The 20,278-nt window shown below is 40.1% G+C and overlaps 1 protein-coding gene across 3 annotated transcripts in view; it reads right to left on the bottom strand.

Moving 5' to 3' along the window:
* Positions 1-2,045: 2,045 nt before the first annotated feature.
* PAX3 (paired box 3) overlaps positions 2,046-20,278 on the bottom strand; it is an 87,617-nt gene continuing 69,384 nt past the window's right edge. For all 3 annotated transcript variants that reach the window (XM_073674618.1, XM_073674616.1, XM_073674617.1), the window contains exons 6-9: positions 18,619-18,784; positions 18,286-18,500; positions 4,682-4,928; positions 2,046-4,012 (exon numbers count right to left, since the gene is read on the bottom strand). In XM_073674618.1, coding sequence (XP_073530719.1) covers positions 3,978-4,012; positions 4,682-4,928; positions 18,286-18,500; positions 18,619-18,784 — 663 coding nt within the window. In that variant the 3' untranslated portion in view covers positions 2,046-3,977. The remainder of the gene's footprint in view (positions 4,013-4,681; positions 4,929-18,285; positions 18,501-18,618; positions 18,785-20,278) is intronic.

Raw genomic sequence — 20,278 nt, 5'->3', positions numbered from 1 at the left:
AAAGAGTAGAGACACTAAGATCCAAATGGGCGGTTACAGAACACTGGCAATACTGTGGATCCATTTGTGACTACTGTATTTTAGTTTGCCAGTTTAGATTGTCAGTTTAGTATGAGTAACTGACAATCTAATGCAAGGGTCACAAACACGCAGGCTGTGGGCCGCATGGCTCCATTGTGTGGCCATCAGGCCTCAGAGATGATTGCAGTCCAGTCTAGTGGCCACCAATGTCAGTATTCCTTTCCAACTGAATGTGCATCCTTGGACGCACATTCAATTGAAATGTATTGTGGAGCAGAGACCGGCTCTCTGCACCGCAATACCAGTACCAGCCACTGGTGAATCAGAGGCAGGCGAGTGACGTCGGAATCTTCATCACAACTGCGCATGACGTAACTGTCATGCTCCACCCCGGTTGTGGAGGAGGAAGAGGACACTGTTCGCCGAGGGAGCGAGGTCAGGTGAGAATAATTTTTTTATTTGTGTGTAAAGAGCAACAAACTCTGGGTTTTGTTACAAGTTCAAGATGAGGACATTACTACAAGATGGGACTTGGATGGGGACGTTACTACAAGATGGGACCAGGATGGGGACATTATGACAAGATGGAGGCTATTATTACAGGACAAGGCATATTATTACAGGTTGAGGGACACTATAACAGGGCAGGGGACATTATTACAGGAAGGGGACCATTACTACATGACAAGGGACATTATTACAGAATTGGGGACATTTTTACAGGATGAAGAACATTATTGCAGGAGAGGGGACATTATTACATGATTGGAGACATTATTACAGGATGGGGGCCAGAATTACTGGATTGGGTACATTATTACAGGACAGGAAACATTATTAAAATATTGGGGACATTGTTACAGGACAGGGGGCATTATTACAGGACAGGGGACATTGTTACAGGGGGCCAGAATTACTATAAGGGACTAATTGTAAAACAATAATACTGTATAGGGCCGATTGACGGACTGAAAAAGGAAAACATTTTTTTTTAAAAATGTTCAAAATAAAGAATGAAAAAATGACAGAAAAATATTTGGCCACTAAAATGTTGTTTTATGTAAAAACTGAAGTAAAAAATAAAGTCTGTACCACAACCCATATGATAAACACCATTAAAAAGAATACAAACATGGAAAAAAAATTATGATCAAAAAGTCACATAGAAATATAATGGTATTATTGAAAACTTCATCTTCTCCCACAAAGAGCACGGCCCGGCCATCATATTCAAGTTTTTCGTATGTGCGACCCATTTACCAGGCTGAGTTTGAGTTCACTGATCTAATGTGTATAGGGCTGTCCCAACTTTCCTTCAATGGTGTTAAATTTCAACATGCCCAATCCTTTTGTTCTCACGAAAGATAAATTGGTGGCAATGATGTTTGGCAATGAATAACCCCCTTTTCCAGAACTGGAACCCATGCATGTTCAGCTAACTGAGCAATTTAGTTGCACAATAATTCTGCACAATAATTCTGCGCACTTAGATATTCTCCTAAGAAAGACTATTACTATTACTTTTTCAGGTTTATTAGCCTTTTGGATTGACTGACAGCACTGTAGTTGTTGAATAATATGTTCAATAATAAAATGAATCATCAAAAAAAACAAATTCTGCATCCAGTGTACTGTAGTCTTAAACATTTTGATCTTGGTCAAAACTAAGGCTATAAAAGCAGTCAAGAAAGTTTTCTTCAGTTTAGTAAAATTCAAAAAAGGCTTCAACATTTATTTTTCTGCCCATAGTACCTTACAAATGTTTAGATATTGTGTAGACTATCCAATAGATCTGAAAAGTCGGATGCTTTTAATGAACCCATATGTGCCATTCTTCCTCTCAAACAAATGCCAGGTCTCTTAGTTGACAATCCAGTTATGGTCATTATGGTATTTTTCAATTAACAGCTGGGGTGACAATAATGATACAGGGATTATTGGAAAGGTGGTATTCCTGGAAACACAATTCATCCCGTATACATCCATACATCTTGACACAGTCATTAAGAAAACAGCCTTACATCTTATGTATTTATAATGGTTTTATTATAAATAGTAAATATTTACTGCACTTTATTACATGAAACATATTGCAGCATCTGTTGCCGGAAATCCCGACTACACACAGATAAAATTTAACTTCTTCCATCACCTCTAAGACGAAAGCGTGATCTCATCACTAACCTAACTAGATCCCTAATGAATTACCCATCATTCTTAAAGGAATGTATTTTGTGCTCTACCTCGCTTCACTTGTCAAGAAAGCGAAGAAATAAATAAGATTGTAAATTTTCAACCACCTAACATCATTTTTTGTACATTTTCAGTATAAGACAATTGAGTAACCCTTTTTTTTTGCCTTCTCATCAAGCACTGAAAGCAGTTCATCGACTGCGCCATGTTTTTTGTTTTTTTTTCAAAAAGTGGATCTGTCATATTCTTTATTAACTCATTCCTGATAAATGCAGCACACTCTTGAATTTTAGAACACGTTCTTGTTGCCCCTCAAATGGGCAACATGTAAATGATAATAAAAAGTCCGGCACTATGTAAATTAAATTCTTTAAAGGAACACTCCAAAGGCAAGACTGATAGACTGTGTTATGCCTACTAAAAGGGGCGCTTCATGACACAATAATCCTTTCTTTGGTGTTTTTGGAATTCCTGGGTCATGCATCTCCTCTCATGTCCTGCACTAGGTATAACAGATTGCCCAATTTAGAGGAAAGATAGTTCAGGTCTCAGATGGTTTTCTCCTCTGTTTAAAGGGAGCAGATTACTTAAAATTAAATGATATTGTAATCTTTAACCTTCATGGTTTAAAACAGAAAATGTTGAGCTAAGTTTCTAATTATCCCAATGATCACAATTAGCTGGCTCTTAGACTTTGACCTGATGATAATATTTTATATAATTATTTAAACTAATAAAAATCATTTAAAGCAGGAAATAGCCTCGCCTATGGATTGTAAAATTACCATCAACCCTGGCCTAAAAATCCTGACGAAGACATGCTGGGTTTCCAAATCAAACACATAAGAAGAAAAAATCCACAGACGGCATACTCTTATAGAAACATACAACAGACATAATGGTGGAATGCCTTTTTACTGTATTATAAAATAGAAAGAGTGGCTTTCTTGTAGAAAATGTCAAATCAAGCTTCAGAAATGTCTTTGAAAATGAATAAACTTGCAGAAAAATACAATCCCATTGTATTTGCAAGACATGAAAGGGATGTTGAAGTGAGGTATGTTATTGCACGTTGATTGACAGCCATGAAATCAATGTCTTTCAGTCACAATTTGGCGCTGGGCGTTCCCCTCTCTGTTGTTTATTTCTCACGCCAAATGTATTTGCCAGTTCTTAAATGCTGGGTGTTAATCCTAGTAAAGTCTTAATAAACATTCGGCATTGTTTGTCTATTTATGTCAACCCTAAATAACAAGTGGATGATCAAGCTTGTAATTGTAATATGGAATGTTATCTATACAGTCAAATCACCATGACCGACCCCAAGAGGCACAAAATCCTCTATATTCCCTGCTCTATGCCGTTTATGAGGCTTGGTCAGAAATAGAAAGCTGTTTCATCACTTTGCTACTAACCAGGGTCCAAAGTAAAAAAATATTCTCTCTTCATCCTCTTGTAGAACCCGGGAAAAGCTTTGATTTCCAAAGCGGAGCTTAGTTGAGTAGTACACTTTCGGCTTCCATGCTTGGAACAGTTGCCCCGTTTTTAGATAAGTTATTCCAGAAGAACGATAGGATGTACAATTTTGCCTTCAATGTCCAGCTGAAATATAATATCTTTCATTATCCACTTCACTGCATAAAATAAGTCTTTATTGTCTATTTATTGTTCTTGCAGTCAAGCTCCAGTTGGTGCTGCTTAATGATGAGAATGTCCATCTTGCCCAAACGTCCGGTCCTAACACCATCGGAGAGACAGTCACTCTATGCTATATCTGGCTTCAGATAATGAAAGGCACCTGTAGGAAACAGAGAGAGATGTTTAGAAGACTTAAGACCAATTCACTTAAAGAGCCAGCCTGAACCATAGGTTGACACTGTCACATGTAATACTGGGATATCAAAGAATAGGGCTAATATTTTTATTCCCGGGACAAGTTTGACAAACTCTTCAGAATATGTGATCATATACTTTAATGACTCTTGAACTGACTTGATTAAAGACATGTGTTTTTAATATGGGGCATGCCCGTGGTTACTGCATGTCGGGCAAAACCTTCTGTTTTACCTAATGGCGGTCAGGTCTCATGTCTCGGCACATAATCACCTCAAGATGTCTTTGACATCACTTAAGCAAATAATTATGCAACAGATGTTTTTCAGAGAACAATCAACGGGCACCGGAGACAAAAGAGACTCAGTGAGAAAGGGAGAGTCATCAACCTTCTGTTGGAAGCCACAATGTTTCTTGTTTTGTGCTTTATCTGATAGGAAAACGTCAGCTCGTTGCAAGGGATCGGGTCCCCTGCATGAATGGAAACAGTTAAACTATACTTCAAGCTTAGGAGATAATCTGTGACCTTCCAAATTTGATGCTGAAGATTGCTAAAGACTTCCTGCTTCTGAGTATTTATTGAGTAAAGGCCTGGCTATATGGCACAGATTGCTGACTTATTAAGTATACTTACTCTGTCCATACTGGCTGTATTGGTATCCCGTTACAGGCTCCATGCTGTATCCTGATGTGCTATAGGTTGGGGGACAATATGACTGAGATGTTGATAGACTATCCAACGTCTTCATGTGTTCTAGTCTCTGGCTGCAGCTTGCTGACACTGCAGTGCTAGGTTCAAGACCCCCGGTTAACGGTGATAAGGCATAGTCAGTCTGAGGTTGGTGAGGTACACCTCCATGATTAGTAAGAAGACCCATTACCTGTGGGAAAGAACAGCCTTTTTAGTATGCATTATTTCTACGCATGATATTATATAAGTATATACACACAGTGTATGGTACACTAACATCTAAAAATATACAATAATATATAGGAATTATCATATGTAATCCAATACAGACATATTACAATAATCATACAAAATTATTCACATAGTAATCTATGTTCTAACTACCAGTGATATTGTAAGAGTCCACATATATATTAAAGGAAAATCAGCTGAACCCGCCTCGCAATTGTTTTATGTGTATAGAGGACCTCTAGACTTTCCCCGACATCAATGGGACAATAAGCCATTGCCAAAGGTTGGTGAAACCAAATATGCATGTTTTATTGAGGGTCATGAGAAATAGCTGTTAGCCGAGTGAGCGTTTATGGACCTTTAATAATCCCACTCTTGAGTCCTTGTGACCACATGCTATTTATAATGGATGTGCAGCTCAACATGGGCCCTGTATTAGGCAGCATTCATATGTCCAATAATCATCTGTTAGAACAGATCCAGCAGCAATCCGTTAACAAAAAAGTTTTGTCCATAAAAAAATATTAAAGTCTATGGAAAGCCGATCCGTTAAATAACCATCCGTTTTTCTTTCATTTGAAACTGATCCAGTAAGCAAAAAAACGGATCCTTTTCAAATGAAAGAAAAACTGATTGCTATTTAACGGATCCGCTTTCCATACACTTCAATGTTTAAAAAAAAAAACAAATCCAGTTTAAATCATTTTTTTTTTAGCTGGACAAAAAAGTTGTGTCCGCACAACTTTTTTGTTATTGAATTGGGTCCGTTCTAAAGGATGATTACTGGACATGTGAACATAGCCTAACTGGGTGGCACTGGTATTGCCATCGACAGCCTGAAGAAAATGATGTGAAAACCCAAATCAGATATGGAGGTCGATGTGATCTTTGACAAAAAGTGTTGTTGATGGATCAATAAACCTTATAAGAATTGAAGGCACGCAGAATGAACCCAAGAGTAATTCGCCCAAAAAAAAAGTATTCCTCTTGCAATGAACTCTAGTTTTCCATGAATCTACCTGCACTGAATTAGCATCCCAATAATTTGATTTTCCTGCTTATGTCTGTTTGAAAGCTAAAAAAGGGAAGTAGCCCCAGGCCCAAGGACCCTGTATTTTTTTTTTGTCTTGACCTTTTCACCTAAACACAGAACTAAGGGAAGGGCACAGTCACCTCGGTCTAATCCCTTTTACTAAACTAGCGAGTATTTTTTTGTTTCCGGTTCCAGAGAAGCTCTCGTTTCCACAGTAAGGAGTTAGGCATCAGTGTTTGCAGAGGCAGACCTCAGAAAAAAATATCTCACACACTTGAAAGCTATCAGACTTTCTCAAAATTGCCAGCATCCGTAACTGAGTTAATAGTGAATATATTTTCCTAAAGACATGTATAATGTAATAAGGATCCCATTGCAAACCATATAATAGGCCAACACATCTCAACAATGGTCCCTTAAAGCAGAACCACATGGAAACCAAACAGTTAAAAATGGTATCTAATGGTAAGTCCACACTAAAATGCTCCACTTAGATTATGCTATAGAGTTCAACCCAACAGAAAAGACTTTGTCTAACAATTCTACATTATTCCAAGATCTCCAATCTAAGAGCAACGATTCGGAGGAATTCGCTACGTAACAATGCTTTACAGTAGTCAGTAAGGTGGCATTACTGTAATTAGTCATTATGTTCCAAGAATATTAATTGTATATTAATTTTACTATTAATTTAAAGAATCATTTTCTACTGTATAGGATTAGCTGTAAGAACCTAACAATTCTTTGAAAATACGTCATATATGTAAATACACTGAATATTAATAAGATTTTTCTGTAAGGGGATATTTTTAAAACGTACCCAAATTGTCAATAGGGGTCTGATGTTATAACCATGCCACTGATAGATTAGGGACTGGCTTTACTCTGTTCATTTATGAATGTTGGCTTAGAACTAAAAACACTAAGGACCCCAATCACCAAGGGGTTTTCACCATTGAAATGTCGTAAAAAAAAATTTTCTCATACTCAGAATTTCGCAAAAAATGGTGTCGTTTTTACACCAGTCCCAGCCAACATTGCCAAAGTGTGCAGAGTTTGGGTGGGAGGGGGCATAGCGAACCCCGACCGGCTAATTTATCAAAATTTACGTCACTTTAGTGTTGTAAATTACGAAAGAAATGTTAGTAACATTTCTGGTAAAAGGCGCACAGCAGCTATAAGATGCGCCTTATTCACATGCCTTGTAATGATTTCGGCGTATCTTAATTCAAGAACAAAACGACAGTCATAATGAATCGGGCCCTAAAACTTAATTTCTTAGTCCCCATTCTTTCTCATGCACATTACATTATTTCTATCTTTTCTAGCTTGTGTACAATCCAGCATGAGAGGGGTTAACATTAACTTTATGTATTCTATCCATGTTTGACCCTCACACATGTGTAGCGTGTAATTTACAGAAGCTTTCTCCACAGGAAGCCGGACACGTTGTCCTGAAGATGTCCAGAGCCCTGCTCTATTGTGATGGGAAACAGATGCAGGCCCGGTTCTAAGAAAAATGGTGCCACCTGCTCTGTGCTATTCCCACTGCGTAGAATGGCTGTGAATTCCTTAGTCATGTTCACACGGGCATGAATCAAGTGATGGCAGATTTTATCTTTCATACTTTTATAAGGACATCTCCATCATGTGTATTTAATCTATTCTACACCTCTACGGGATTTCTCAAGCTAAACAGCTAATCCTCGTTGAGATAAAATCACTGTCTAGTGAATTCATGTGTGAGACCCTGGAACACACTTCTAGATGGAGAACCCTTATCTATAGGAGGTAAAGTTAAACATCATGAAGTGAAGCAGGCCAAAGAGGATTCACGCAATGAGGGGAAGACGGAAAGAGGAGGCGGGAAGGACTGGATGGTGGGCTGTGAGACAGGTGAGCAGTGAGGTATTATTATTTTTTTAACCGTTTGCCGGCCCTTTACAATTCAGCAAAACGGCGTCCACAACTGGCCGCCATTTTCCTGACTTCAAACAGGGAAAAATAGCAAAAATCCATATTCTAGAGAAAACAAAGGTTTGTAAACTTCGAGAATTTAATTTCATTCAAATAAATTCTCTCATCTTAAGAAAATCGAAATTGAGCATTTATGCTATGTAGCAGGGGGGTCCTTGCAAAGCTATATCAAACCTTTATGAAAACCTCCTTTGGATAGGTCATAAATATTGGATGGGTAGGGATCTGGCACCCAGCAGCCTTACTGATTAGCTGTTATTAGCTGCCAGACACTGCAAATCAACTGTTTTCTTGAACAGGAGTTGATCTGCAACACTCTGCAGTAGCCACTACACTCGATACAAGAAAATGGAGCTGTGCTGTCCAGCTCCGATCATTGTTTACATCCAGCCACCACCAGATCTAATAACAGCTGATTGGTGGGGATGTCAAGTGTTGCTGAAAGTTATGACCCAACATAAGGAAGCGTCAATATCATATGTCCAGAGAACCTCTTGGTTCTGAGGGGGTCCAAAAATTAGGTGCAAACAGATTCCAGAAATTATCCTGAATGAGTTCCCTACACATGACATTTATTTACTTTTTTTTTTTTACATTTTCAGCATTCTTGGTTGTTAAAAAAAATATGGATGAATAACCTCTTTAATGTAGAAATGAACCCACAAGCCAGTTAGATACCTTAATTAATTTTCCCTGCTCCCTCAACTGCATTATGTCCTTGGTGACACACTTGTGCGTCCTCTATAATAGTTTATGTTATACATATCAAGAGGTGGAGTGCACAATTTCAGTGCAAATCATCTAAAATATGTGTTAACCGGCTACAAAAAATTCATTAACTTTATATGTTAGACCATTAATGCGGAGACATAATAGGAAAGGAAAAGCATGCCATGAAAGAGCAATGCCAGGCAGAGGTTATGGACCCCTGATCTGGACCATGTGACGTTATAATGGAAATCTGTGGATTTGCTTAACTGACTGCCTCTTACACTGATACCCATTTAGCAAATTGCTTTCTTGTACAGTATTCAGAAAAAAATATGTGTTGTTTTATAAGGAGGTTCTTTTATAAATAAAAAAACACACCATAATAAATATATCATTAATGAGAATTGTACATTTTTCTTCCATTTTAAAGGATTGTTATTTTTGGACTTTCAGATTATTTTTCAGATTTTTTAGAAAGTTGCATGCAGTGATATACAGATAATAAAAAAATATTCTAAATTATTCTGGATTATTTTATGTTTCAAATAATAATTGCATGGAAATAATTAAGCAGCCAGTAGTATTTCATTTCTGTGCTTATCTGACCCTTCCTACTGCTATATAACGATCTCTACCAGGATGTTTTCTTTCGGCCCATCATCTGCTCAGCCCAAACTTCACTAGAAAAAATGAACAATTAATTTCTTTTTATCATGACTGGAGACTGGTGTCTATATTACTGTGCAGAATGGAGGGTTAGAAATGCTGGGAGCACATCTAAACAAATGCTTGCAACACATACAGTGCCTACAAGTAGTATTCAACCCCCTGCAGATTTAGCTGGTTGACACATGCGGAATTAACTTGGCATTGTGACATTTGTACTGTAGATCAGCCTGGAAGTGGGAAATGCACTGCAGCAAGTTTTGTTTTTGTTTGTTTTTTTTTGTTTTTTTTTAAACGTTAAAAGTTAATTCAGAGTGTCATTTATTATTCAACCCCTCAAACCACAAGAATTCTGTTTGGTCCCCCTAAAGTATTAAGAAGTAGTTCAGGCACCAAGAATAATGAGCTTCACATGTGTGGATTAAAGATCTCTTTTGCCAGCCTTTTCTGACTATTTAAGACCCTCCCCAAACTTGAGAACAGCACTCAGACATGGTCAACATGGGAAAGACAAAGGAGCATTCCAAGGCCATCAGAGACAAGATCGTGGAGGTTCACAAGGCTGGCAAGGGGTACAAAACCCTTTCCAAGGAGTTGGGCCTACCTGTCTCCACTGTTGGGAGCATCATCCGTAAGTGGAAGGCTTATGGAACTACTGTTAGCCTTCCACGGCCTGGACATCCTTTGAAAGTGTCCTCCCGTGCCGAGGCCAGGCTTGTCCGAAGAGTCAAGGCTAACCCAAGGACAACAAGGAAGGAGCTCCGGGAAGATCTCATGGCAGTGGGGACATTGGTTTCAGTCAATACCATAAGTAACGTACTCCACCGCAATGGTCTCCGTTCCAGACGAGCCCGTAAGGTACCTTTACTTTCAAAGCGTCATGTCAAGGCTCGTCTACAGTTTGCTCATGATCACTTGGAGGACTCTGAGACAGACTGGTTCAAGGTTCTATGGTCTGATGAGACCAAGATCGAGATCTTTGGTGCCAACCACACACGTGACGTTTGGAGACTGGATGGCACTGCATACGACCCCAAGAATACCATCCCTACAGTCAAGCATGGTGGTGGCAGCATCATGCTGTGGGGCTGTTTCTCAGCCAAGGGGCCTGGCCATCTGGTCCGCATCCATGGGAAGATGGAAAGCACGGCCTACCTGGAGATTTTGGCCAAGAACCTCCGCTCCTCCATCAAGGATCTTAAGATGGGTCGTAATTTCATCTTCCAACAAGACAACGACCCAAAGCACACAGCCAAGAAAACCAAAGCCTGGTTCAAGAAGGAAAAAGTCAAGGTGTTGGAGTGGCCTAGTCAGTCTCCTGACCTTAACCCAATTGAAAACTTGTGGAAGGAGCTCAAGAATAAAGTCCACATGAGACACCCAAAGAACCTAGATAACTTGGTAAAGATCTGCATGGAGGAGTGGGCCAAGATAACTCCACAGACCTGTGCCGGCCTGATCAGGTCTTATAAAAGACGATTATTAGCTGTAATTGCAAACAAGGGTTATTCCACAAAATATTAAACATAGGGGTTGTATAATAATTGACCCACACTTTTATGTTTAAAATTTAATAAAATTCAACTGAGCAACATAACTATTTGGTTTGTAAGATTTATGCTTCTGTTCATAAAACCTACTCTCGTTTGCAGTTTGAAGGCTCTAACTTATTTGCATCTTATCAAACCAGCTAAATCTGCAGGGGGGTTGAATACTACTTGTAGGCACTGTATATAACACAGAAGGAAGTCATCCAGAGTGGTTACCTACAGTGTTGGGTCAGGCTTATGGGCAGATGCTCCATATGATTTAGGTGCTAACTTGCAGGCTCACCTTTAGCAGAGTACATTCTCTTCAGCATCGGTGTAACTTAATGAATAGTTTCATTGGGAGAACAAGTTTCCCTTTAATTACAAGCAGGTAAGATGTGGTGTCCACTTATGCTAATCTTACATGGGCTGATTTGGGGAACGAACATTCCAAATAATGCTAGTTTCCAATAATGAGCCAAGTGCTTGTTTGTCGAGAGCAATAATTTTTTAAAAAACATCGCTCTCTGCAGCACATAATCCTGTGCAAACAACAAGTATACTGCCGAGAACAATGATATTCCATGCGCTCAGAACAAACGCAGTAATGGTTGTTCTGTGCCCATAGAATTCTGGTCAGACTATCTAAACAGGCCATTAAAGGGGTTGTCCACTACTCGGACAACCCCTTTTCAATCACTCACCTCCGGTGCCAGCACCATTCCAGAGGTGTCAGCACTGGCTCTCCTGGGGCTCGCATGACTTTGTAATGCCACGGAATCCCTGCGGCCAATCAGTGGCCACTTCAGTGACCCCTCCTTTAGACTTAACTGACATTTGAAGAAAGTAAGAACTGCAGCTGTTCTCGGATGTCTGATTTGTCTGTAGGAGTGGACAGTAAAGCAGTCACTGATTGTCCTTAGGGCAGCAAGGTGGCTCAGTAGTTAGCACTGTTGCGTTACAGCACTGGGGTCCTGGGCTCAAATCCTACCAAGGACAACATCTGCAAAAAGTTTGTAGGTTGTCCCCGTGTTTACATGGTTTTCCTCCACATTCTCCGGTTTTCTCCCACACTCCAAAAACATATCGATAGGGGATTTAGCTTGTGGGAACAGTGATGATTACATCTGTAAAGCATAACAGTGAAGTGGACACTAATAGCCCACAGGTATCATGTAACATGACAATGTCACACCAACCCCCAGGAGAGCAAGTCCTGAAATGGCGCCGGCACTGGTGGTGAGTGTAGGTGTTATTATTTTGACTAGCCCAGGGGATGGCGATGACTTGGTACCCGAGCCTTTTGCCTGGCCTTGGGGATGTCGCGGTGGTCGGCTCCCGGGCCTGTACCCTGGGGTCACTCTTTAAAAAAGGGATAATAAGTTTCTTCGTTTTATAACAGTTCGTGACGCCACCTGTGGCTTCTGGTGAGAATCACCAGCGCTGCGCAGTCCACTGAGGGCGATGATAAGGCAGCTCGATGGTATAGCTCCCCACAGGTGGAGCTAGGCCTCAGGGCAGCGTACGGAAAGAGGATGCAGGACAGGCGAGACCCAGCCGGGTCAGGGCAAGAACGGGGACGGACACGGTAGTCACTTCAGTACCTTTACTGGTGGAAATTCAGGCACGTCCCGGAGCACTGTAGGGTGAAGGGTGCATGTCAGGATCCTCCCCAATGAGCGGGTGTAGGGCCTCCTGTTACTTGCCTCTGCGTAGTAAGTTTCTGACCTGCCTGGAGCTAGGTCTAACTTTGTCTCTGTTCTGCACCTGCTGACCTTGTGGTAGGACCTTCTGTTGGAGATCACTCTCCCTATTCTTTGGGGTCTCTGTGATTCCTGACCCTGGTACGTATCAGCTTTTGGTGATCCTGGGACATGTAATTCGCCAGGGGTTCCGGTCATTTTCTACTGGTCATGAAGATCCACGTAGCTTCGGACCCGGTGTCCGGTATATACTTCGGGGTGAGCTGGTTAAGCTCCTCTGCCCCCCTATGTACTCACTCTCCACTCGCCTTCGGCCCCGCTCGGGGCCCTCACTAGGCTACACACACTGCAGCCGGGACACTGCTCTTCTTCGCAGCTCTCAGAGCGTCGGCACACTCCTAGCTCTCTATCCTGAGCTCTGTGAGGTCTAGTCTGGAATCACTCTACAGACTGTACTGAACTCTTTCTGCAGGAACTGCTAGGCTCTGGCTCGACTGCACTGAGTCCTTCTGTGTCTGAGCAGGAAACTGCTGAATCACTTTCTGGGCTGCCTGGCTCCACCTTCCCTTTATATATCCCTAACGGGCTCCCTCTGGTGGTCTGAGGTGGAAGGTGGAGGTGTGTGAATGCCTATGAGGGCCTCTTGTGGAGGAATCCATCAATGCACACTTCTAGGATCTGTGATACCAAGCGCAGCTGGGCGTCACAATTTTATAAGGGAGAAACATAGCAATTGAGAAGGGGTTGTCTGGGCAGTGGACATCCCCTTTAACTGACTGCCGGTTAGCTTGTTTAATATTTTTAACCCTGCATCAGGCGCAACTGGTCTGACAGCTCACACTTTTTCATTTTCTCCCTCCTCTCCAAGGCGGTAGGGTATCCTGACCCTCATAGTACCTACCTATCTTTAAGTGCTGCTTGAAAAACCCCCCCACTCAGTTTTATCCCCGTCCTTGCGGAGAGCAGGTATGACTTTCGTGGCCTCTCAGGCTCATTGCACCTGAACTTTCTCACTTTTAAAGGTTTGTACTTTCTAGGGTTTTTCCATCAGATTTGTTTGTGGATATTTCTTAGAAATAAGTAGGGTTTTCTCAGAAATTAGAAGGTGGCCTCTCAGGCACATTGCGCCTGAACATATACTAATAATCTCTCTTGCTTCAGATTCTCTCCTGAAATGGACCTGGAAAATCTATAATATTTGTAACCCTCTTCATATAGAAGAAGTGAGGAATTTGCTGGGAAATGATGACGACTGAGACCCCACACTGACTGAAGATTTAGGAGAAGAGAGTGACATCGAATCTCAAGATGAGGTGGAAAAATGTCAAGGCGATTAAGGAACGGAACAAGATGGTGAGGAAACTGATAAAGATTATAAAGATGAACAAGATACAGGTAACACCTATTATTTGTGAAGAGATAAAAAGACCAAGTGGACCAAGAAGCCGCCTGGGAAAAATCATCATAGGGGATCTCACAATGTTGTCACTCACCTTCCTGGAGTAGTAGAAAGTACTAAGAATGCTAGAACTGCAGTCGAATGTTGGAATAATAATAATGTATTCACTGACAACATTCTTGACAATATTGTTAGATGCACAAACTAATTCATTGACACCATCAAGGACAATTTCTGCAGAGAGAGAGACATCAAACCCACAGATGTAATTGAAGTAAGGGCTTTCATTAGCTTGTTGTGCCTAGCAGGAGCATACAGAGGGAATTGTCCAAGTGTGGAGGAACTTTGGGGGAGAACAGGTGACGGCATTGAAAAATTTAGCCTCATGATGAATTTCAAACGATTCAAGACTCTGATACGTTGCCTTCATTTTGACAACCAAACTATCCGGACCCAACGAAAACAATATGACCGGCTTGCTGCAATTCGTGACGTATTCGAAAAATTTGTGGTAAATTGTCAGAAGAGCTATTGCACTAGGAAAAAAGTCACTATTGCCAGAATGCCTCCAGGGATTCATAGTAGATGTGCTTTTCGGCAATACATACCCTCAAAACGAAACACATACAGTATAAAACTTTTTGTCCTTGTTAACGCCAGGATGATTTATACAGTCAACATGGAAATTTATGCTGGAAAAGAGCCAACAGATCCTTTCTGTGTCAGCAACAAGCCAAGTGAAGTGGTGAAAAGAATGGCTTATTTGGATCTGGTCGCAATATTACAGCTGATAATTGGTTTTCTGAATTTGATCTCATCGAGGATTGGAGAATGTAGAAGCTGTTGTATGTTGGAACTGTCATAAAAAAATAAAAGACAGTTGCCGCCAGATTTTGTAAATGTAAAAGGTAAAGAACAATACGGCAGTATGTTTGGCTTCAATAATGGGAAGGTTTAGGTTTCATACATCCCGCGCAAGAAGAAAAACGTGATTCTTGTATCTTCATTTCATGAGGACAATACCATTGATCCTGAATCTGGAGTGCAAAAGAAACCAGAGGTGATCACTTTCTATAATTCAACCAAAAGCGGCGCGTTGATACTGCAGATCAAATGTGCGCTACTTACAGCGTTAGCCGAAACATCAAGCGCTGGCCAATGGTCATCTTCTTTGCGATGTTGAATTTGGGTTGTATCAATTCTCAAGTTATTTACCTCGGCAATCAACTGGAACCACTGCGCAGAAGAATGTACCTGACACCGATGGCTCATGAACTAGTGTTTGCTGAGCTATGCCTAAGAAGCCTGAAGACGACTGAAATCCCCTCTACCCTGAAATTATTTCTCCCCAACTAAGATCGAAAAAAATCACCACCTCATCAACCTCCCAAAAGATGTAGATGCACCACCTGCACCGTGGAAATGGGTCACAGAAGGTGGTCAAATTATGAATGCCAAAAATGTCACAAAGCGATCTGCCTGTCCCATGCAAATATGATCTGCCAACCTTGCATTTCTCTCTGCCAATGTGTTTCTTCTGCTGAGCTTTTAACATCTGAGTCTGAGTGAACTTGACTTCAGTAGCATCGAAGTGCCTTACAATTACGTTTTTTACCTAATTGTAATGTTTAGTAATAGTTATGTCCTGAAAACTGGAGGCTATTTGGCAGTGGTTGCGAAATTTGGGTATTTTTTGTTTTATTACGTTTATGGTTATTAAATGAGTTTTTTTGCATCTGATTTTATATACTCTCTTTTAATACATCCCTGTGAAGGTCACTGATTACTTTTAGAGCCCTAAACTTGAGATAACTAGATATTATAGACGATTTTCTAGCCTGTGCTTATCATAGACATTGCGCCCAATCTCTGGTGCGCCTGATGCAGGGTTAAACTCAACTTAGATTATTTTAATTTTCTATATGGTCAATAATTAAAATGCACAAAAATATTATATACTTAATCTATAGCATCTTCAATATATTCCAATAAAATAAAACCCATAACAGTTGTCCTCTTTCCATATACAGTAATACATGACGCTATAATGTAAGCTTCATATATAAAGCCAAATGTAGATGTGGACTGGAAATTAAAACAAACCCAATGATATCTGACACCCTATCTGTTTATTTTTCTCATTTCGTAGTATAGGATCATAATCATACACTTGGACCAGACTTCTCGGTATACTCTGTGTCCCAGATGCTGATGAGCAAACCAGAGGGAACTCTCCATCACTTTAATGACCTCTGCAGGTGGTTTTATTTCATCATGAAAATATGAGCTTTCTCAATCTCTGCACATCAAACACTATTGGAAATCATTAAATAACATTAATTGTCCAATCTGCTTCCCGGTTATGGAATTCAGTCCAAAAATTCAAATCTCTGGGTTGACATTTACCATTTCAAAACTATGCAAGAAAATAACAAAAATCTGAATTATGGAGCAGGGATACTTAAGGGTTCCATAGAGGCTTCAACTTCCAAAGGGGCCTCTATAGTTTACTATAGCCTTTTTCGCATACATTTGGTTATAATTTCCATAGCCTTGTCTGTTTTGTTGTCTTTTGGGCTTCAAAATGTAAATCAATGTTTTATAGTTAGATGAAAAAAGCCTTGTCTCTGTGTGTGTAGAAGACATTTCTGGTCCAATTAATTAAGAAAATAATTTCTGGTCTCGGCGGCCTTCTTATATGTGATACCGTAACATTAGAAAAAGATGATTATTTCATTTTAAAGTCATTCACTCCTACTGTGTGTTAAAAGCCAGAAAAGTTTGGGCTTCCTGCTAATATGCAGTAGAAAGAAAGCTGTGAAAGTTAATTACACTTACTGTTAGAAAAGGGAGGTTTTATGAGTTTTTTGCCTGTAGGCAGTAATGTTTATTCCATCACATTTGACTGTGCACCCTTTTTAACTCTCGAGTCTTTGAACTTCATATTTTCACAGATTTATCACTGTCTAGCAGAGAGTAGCTATAACCGTCTCAAGATTCTAACCTCACGTAGAGGAGAGGGAAGAGACGCAAGTCGTTATTTTTGCTCCCCTTTGTGCCATTAAAATCTCATTTTCTGCCTATTAAGATGCCCTCTCAGTGCTAGAGCCAGGCTGATGAGTGTGTAATTGGGTATAATTGTCTTTTCACTTTTCATTTATGTCATTCTCAATATCCTTCTGTTTCCTCTCAGTGCCGAGAGGAAGATGTGTTTGGGGAGGATTCATAGCTGTGAAACTGCCCCCACTTAGCCCGACAAAGAGGCCTGATTTTAATTATAGATTGCATGCCGTTCAGAGAAACTATTAGACACCTGAATATTAGTCCCTCTGATATAATAAAAATCCCTGTGTTTAGACACACATTAACAATGTCAAGCCAACCTCAGGCAGCTGTGGACCGTAGTAAATTCAACCAACCTTTTGACACTCAATTACCAAGTCAATTTATTTTACTGGAATTCCCAAGTAGAACACCAAAACTCTTCTGAATGAAAATTAACAGTATAATTATTGCTTTGAGAATCCTATATATTCCCAAGGTGCCAGCATTCTTTTAGTTTATTGATGCTGGGATTTATTTTAAAGGGCTAGATATGCACCTTGAGAAAATTAATAAAACCAATAATATCAACATGGTATCCTAATAATATCAATATACCAATTAATCAAAAATTCCTAAACATTAATAGCTTTTAAGACAGGATTTATTTTTTATTTTTCATCCAGACGTAGAAGTCAATGAACCCCTATAATAGTCCTAAAGCATGAGAAATAAAAATAATATATTAGAATATTCTAAGCAGATCTTAGGACTTGTATACGGGTCAAACATCTTCCATACGTAAGTTTGTGTTCTTCAGGGTTAGATTTGCTACGCATACAGCCCATAGTAACACATTGCTCGGAGAGGAGCAGAAGATCTGGAACATCTTTGGAGTAAATAACGCTTAGCCTTTGCTCGTGATGTGTGCTGTGTGCAAGACATTGTGATCTTTGTTGTGTAGATCCCTCAGACTCTTTGCCTTGTGGCCACTGTCATTTTTAACTCCAGAAAGGTCTATATTATTTTGAAGGAAGAAAAACACTTGAAAGACAGCCTACCAGCCACAGCTTTTGAAGTAGCCAGTGCGGGGGTGGAGGAGGAAAAAAAGGAAGGAAATTTGCAAAACAGAATCATGTGGCTCATATAAAGAACGCTTTATGGTTCGAATTTGGCAATTTCTTCCCTTTTTGCCTCAGGTGCCCAGCCTGTTCGGTTCTGGCTCTCAGTTAAAGGAATGAAAACACTCCACTGACCTGAGGTGAAAGGCCATTGCCAATGGTGGGGTTCATGGAGTTGGAAGGGCCGGATGGGGGTATAAAGCTGTCTGTGTAACTGGAAAATCCATGCCGGCCGCTGGGCAGGCAGTAGGCCGAGCTGTTCTCAGGATTGGAAGGAAGGCTGCTTTGGTGAACACTGCTCGGAGGGAGAGGTTGGGGTCTGTGAACCGTGCTGCTTGGATCAGACACAGCTGCAAGAAAGAGGGAATATTCATAATAAGTTACAAAACAAAATCTGTAGCTTCAGTATGTTGTAACATGAGGAGTCACATAGGTTGTTTTTATACTGCGGAATCTGTGATAATTTACCTTGTGGTATGGATGTAGGTTGGTAGGAAGTTTCTGATAACTGGTAGGTTGGCAGAGCTGGCATAGCAGCAGGTGGAAAAGCCCCTGGAATCAGGTGATTGAAGGCCATTAGCTGGTTAGCGCCTGCTTGCTTCCTCCACCTGGCACGGCGGTTACTAAACCAAACCTATAAGAGAAATATCCATAGTAAAGTAAATGTCCAATCACATTTATGTATAGTCTCCTTTAATCAGAGGCGGCAGATGGAAACAACACTATGAATATCATCAATTCCTATAGAGCGAACATAATCGGTTGGACACCAAGATGTCTATTTTCAGTGGCCATAGCAAGAAATAAGAGTCATGGTGGAGGCACAAATTCCAAAGGCTGATACTGATATGATACAAAATAATGCACAGTATCCTCCACGGAAGATTCATCAATATGATTGTTGACACCTTATGGAGATTTATGGTCTGGGAAAAGACATAATGTAGGAATGAATGGAAGCATATTTTATTTTATGTCTGATTTGTTTATTACTCCCTTGCAAGGCAAGAAGTAGCGCCATTTGTTCTTCCATTTAACAAGGCCATACAACTTTGTAATAGACAAATGGAAACCTCTGGGATTACGTCATTATCTCATGTCTTCAAGTGTCTTCTGGGACTTCTTCAATAGTAATGACAGGATGGATGTAGATAAGAGTCTTTTGCAGGGGTTGATGTATTGCAGTGAGGGTTATAGCCTTCTTATGTGCAATAGCAATTTCCAATTTATTCTATTAGATGTCACTTTGTTCATTTTTGTGATTTTTATGTTTCCTGTGCATCTTCAAAATCTTGATCTATATTTACTAGGATCAAAATTTCTATGTAACAATTGCATTAGAAATGTGAATTAGTGCCATCTATAGAATGAATTTTCTTTACATCTTGACAGCTAAAGACGTTTTTTAAAAAAACAATATAATTTTTGACACAAATCATAGGATAATCAACCAATGTGCAAATATCAGCCAGTTCAGTAAAACAGTTTTAGCAATGTTGTAGGTCTATAAAATAAAAGCCAGCCAGTGTTAATGGTCTCGTGAGACAGCATTGTCCCTTTAATAAAAAAGCGCCCACAAGGAATCAGAAAACCTCCATGGTAAATTAACTCCTTCACTGCTGCACAGCGCACCTCTCCAGCAGCAAAGAGGTCCTGACTGACAGTGATATGCCGCTTCATGCTGTGCTCATTTCAAGACCCATATGTTAGATGTTCAGGGGAATTTGTTAGACTGTAGATCATGGTAATAGTGTGACAGGTTATGAGTCTCTCGGGATCTGAGGAAGCCATAAGGAATGTTGTGAAGTCAGAGGGTTAAAGACACATTATAACAGCTGGAAAAAGCCTCCTGCATTTGCCTAGTAAGGGTCATCGACTTGTGAAAATAAATGCTCTTAGAAACACAACAACATTTATTACTTGTGTTAACATGATGAGTTGTAATCCCCTATTTTGCCCTGTATTGTTTTACCATCCTTCTATAAGTGAAAACATGGGAACAAATGCACATGTAATTTGGAGTTGTTTTGGAACAGGACTAAAGGACAACCATCTGCAGAATGAAATCTGGAGTGTCTGTATGATAGACACTACTTATATTACTCACAGACATTTTACCATTTCTCAC

The sequence above is a fragment of the Phyllobates terribilis genome, unplaced genomic scaffold (genome assembly GCF_046119375.1).
Source record: "Phyllobates terribilis strain yellow unplaced genomic scaffold, ASM4611937v1 Scaffold_3__8_contigs__length_932513732, whole genome shotgun sequence".
In the NCBI taxonomy this organism is placed as follows: Eukaryota; Metazoa; Chordata; class Amphibia; order Anura; family Dendrobatidae; genus Phyllobates; species Phyllobates terribilis.
This window is presented reverse-complemented; position numbering and strand designations above follow the sequence as displayed.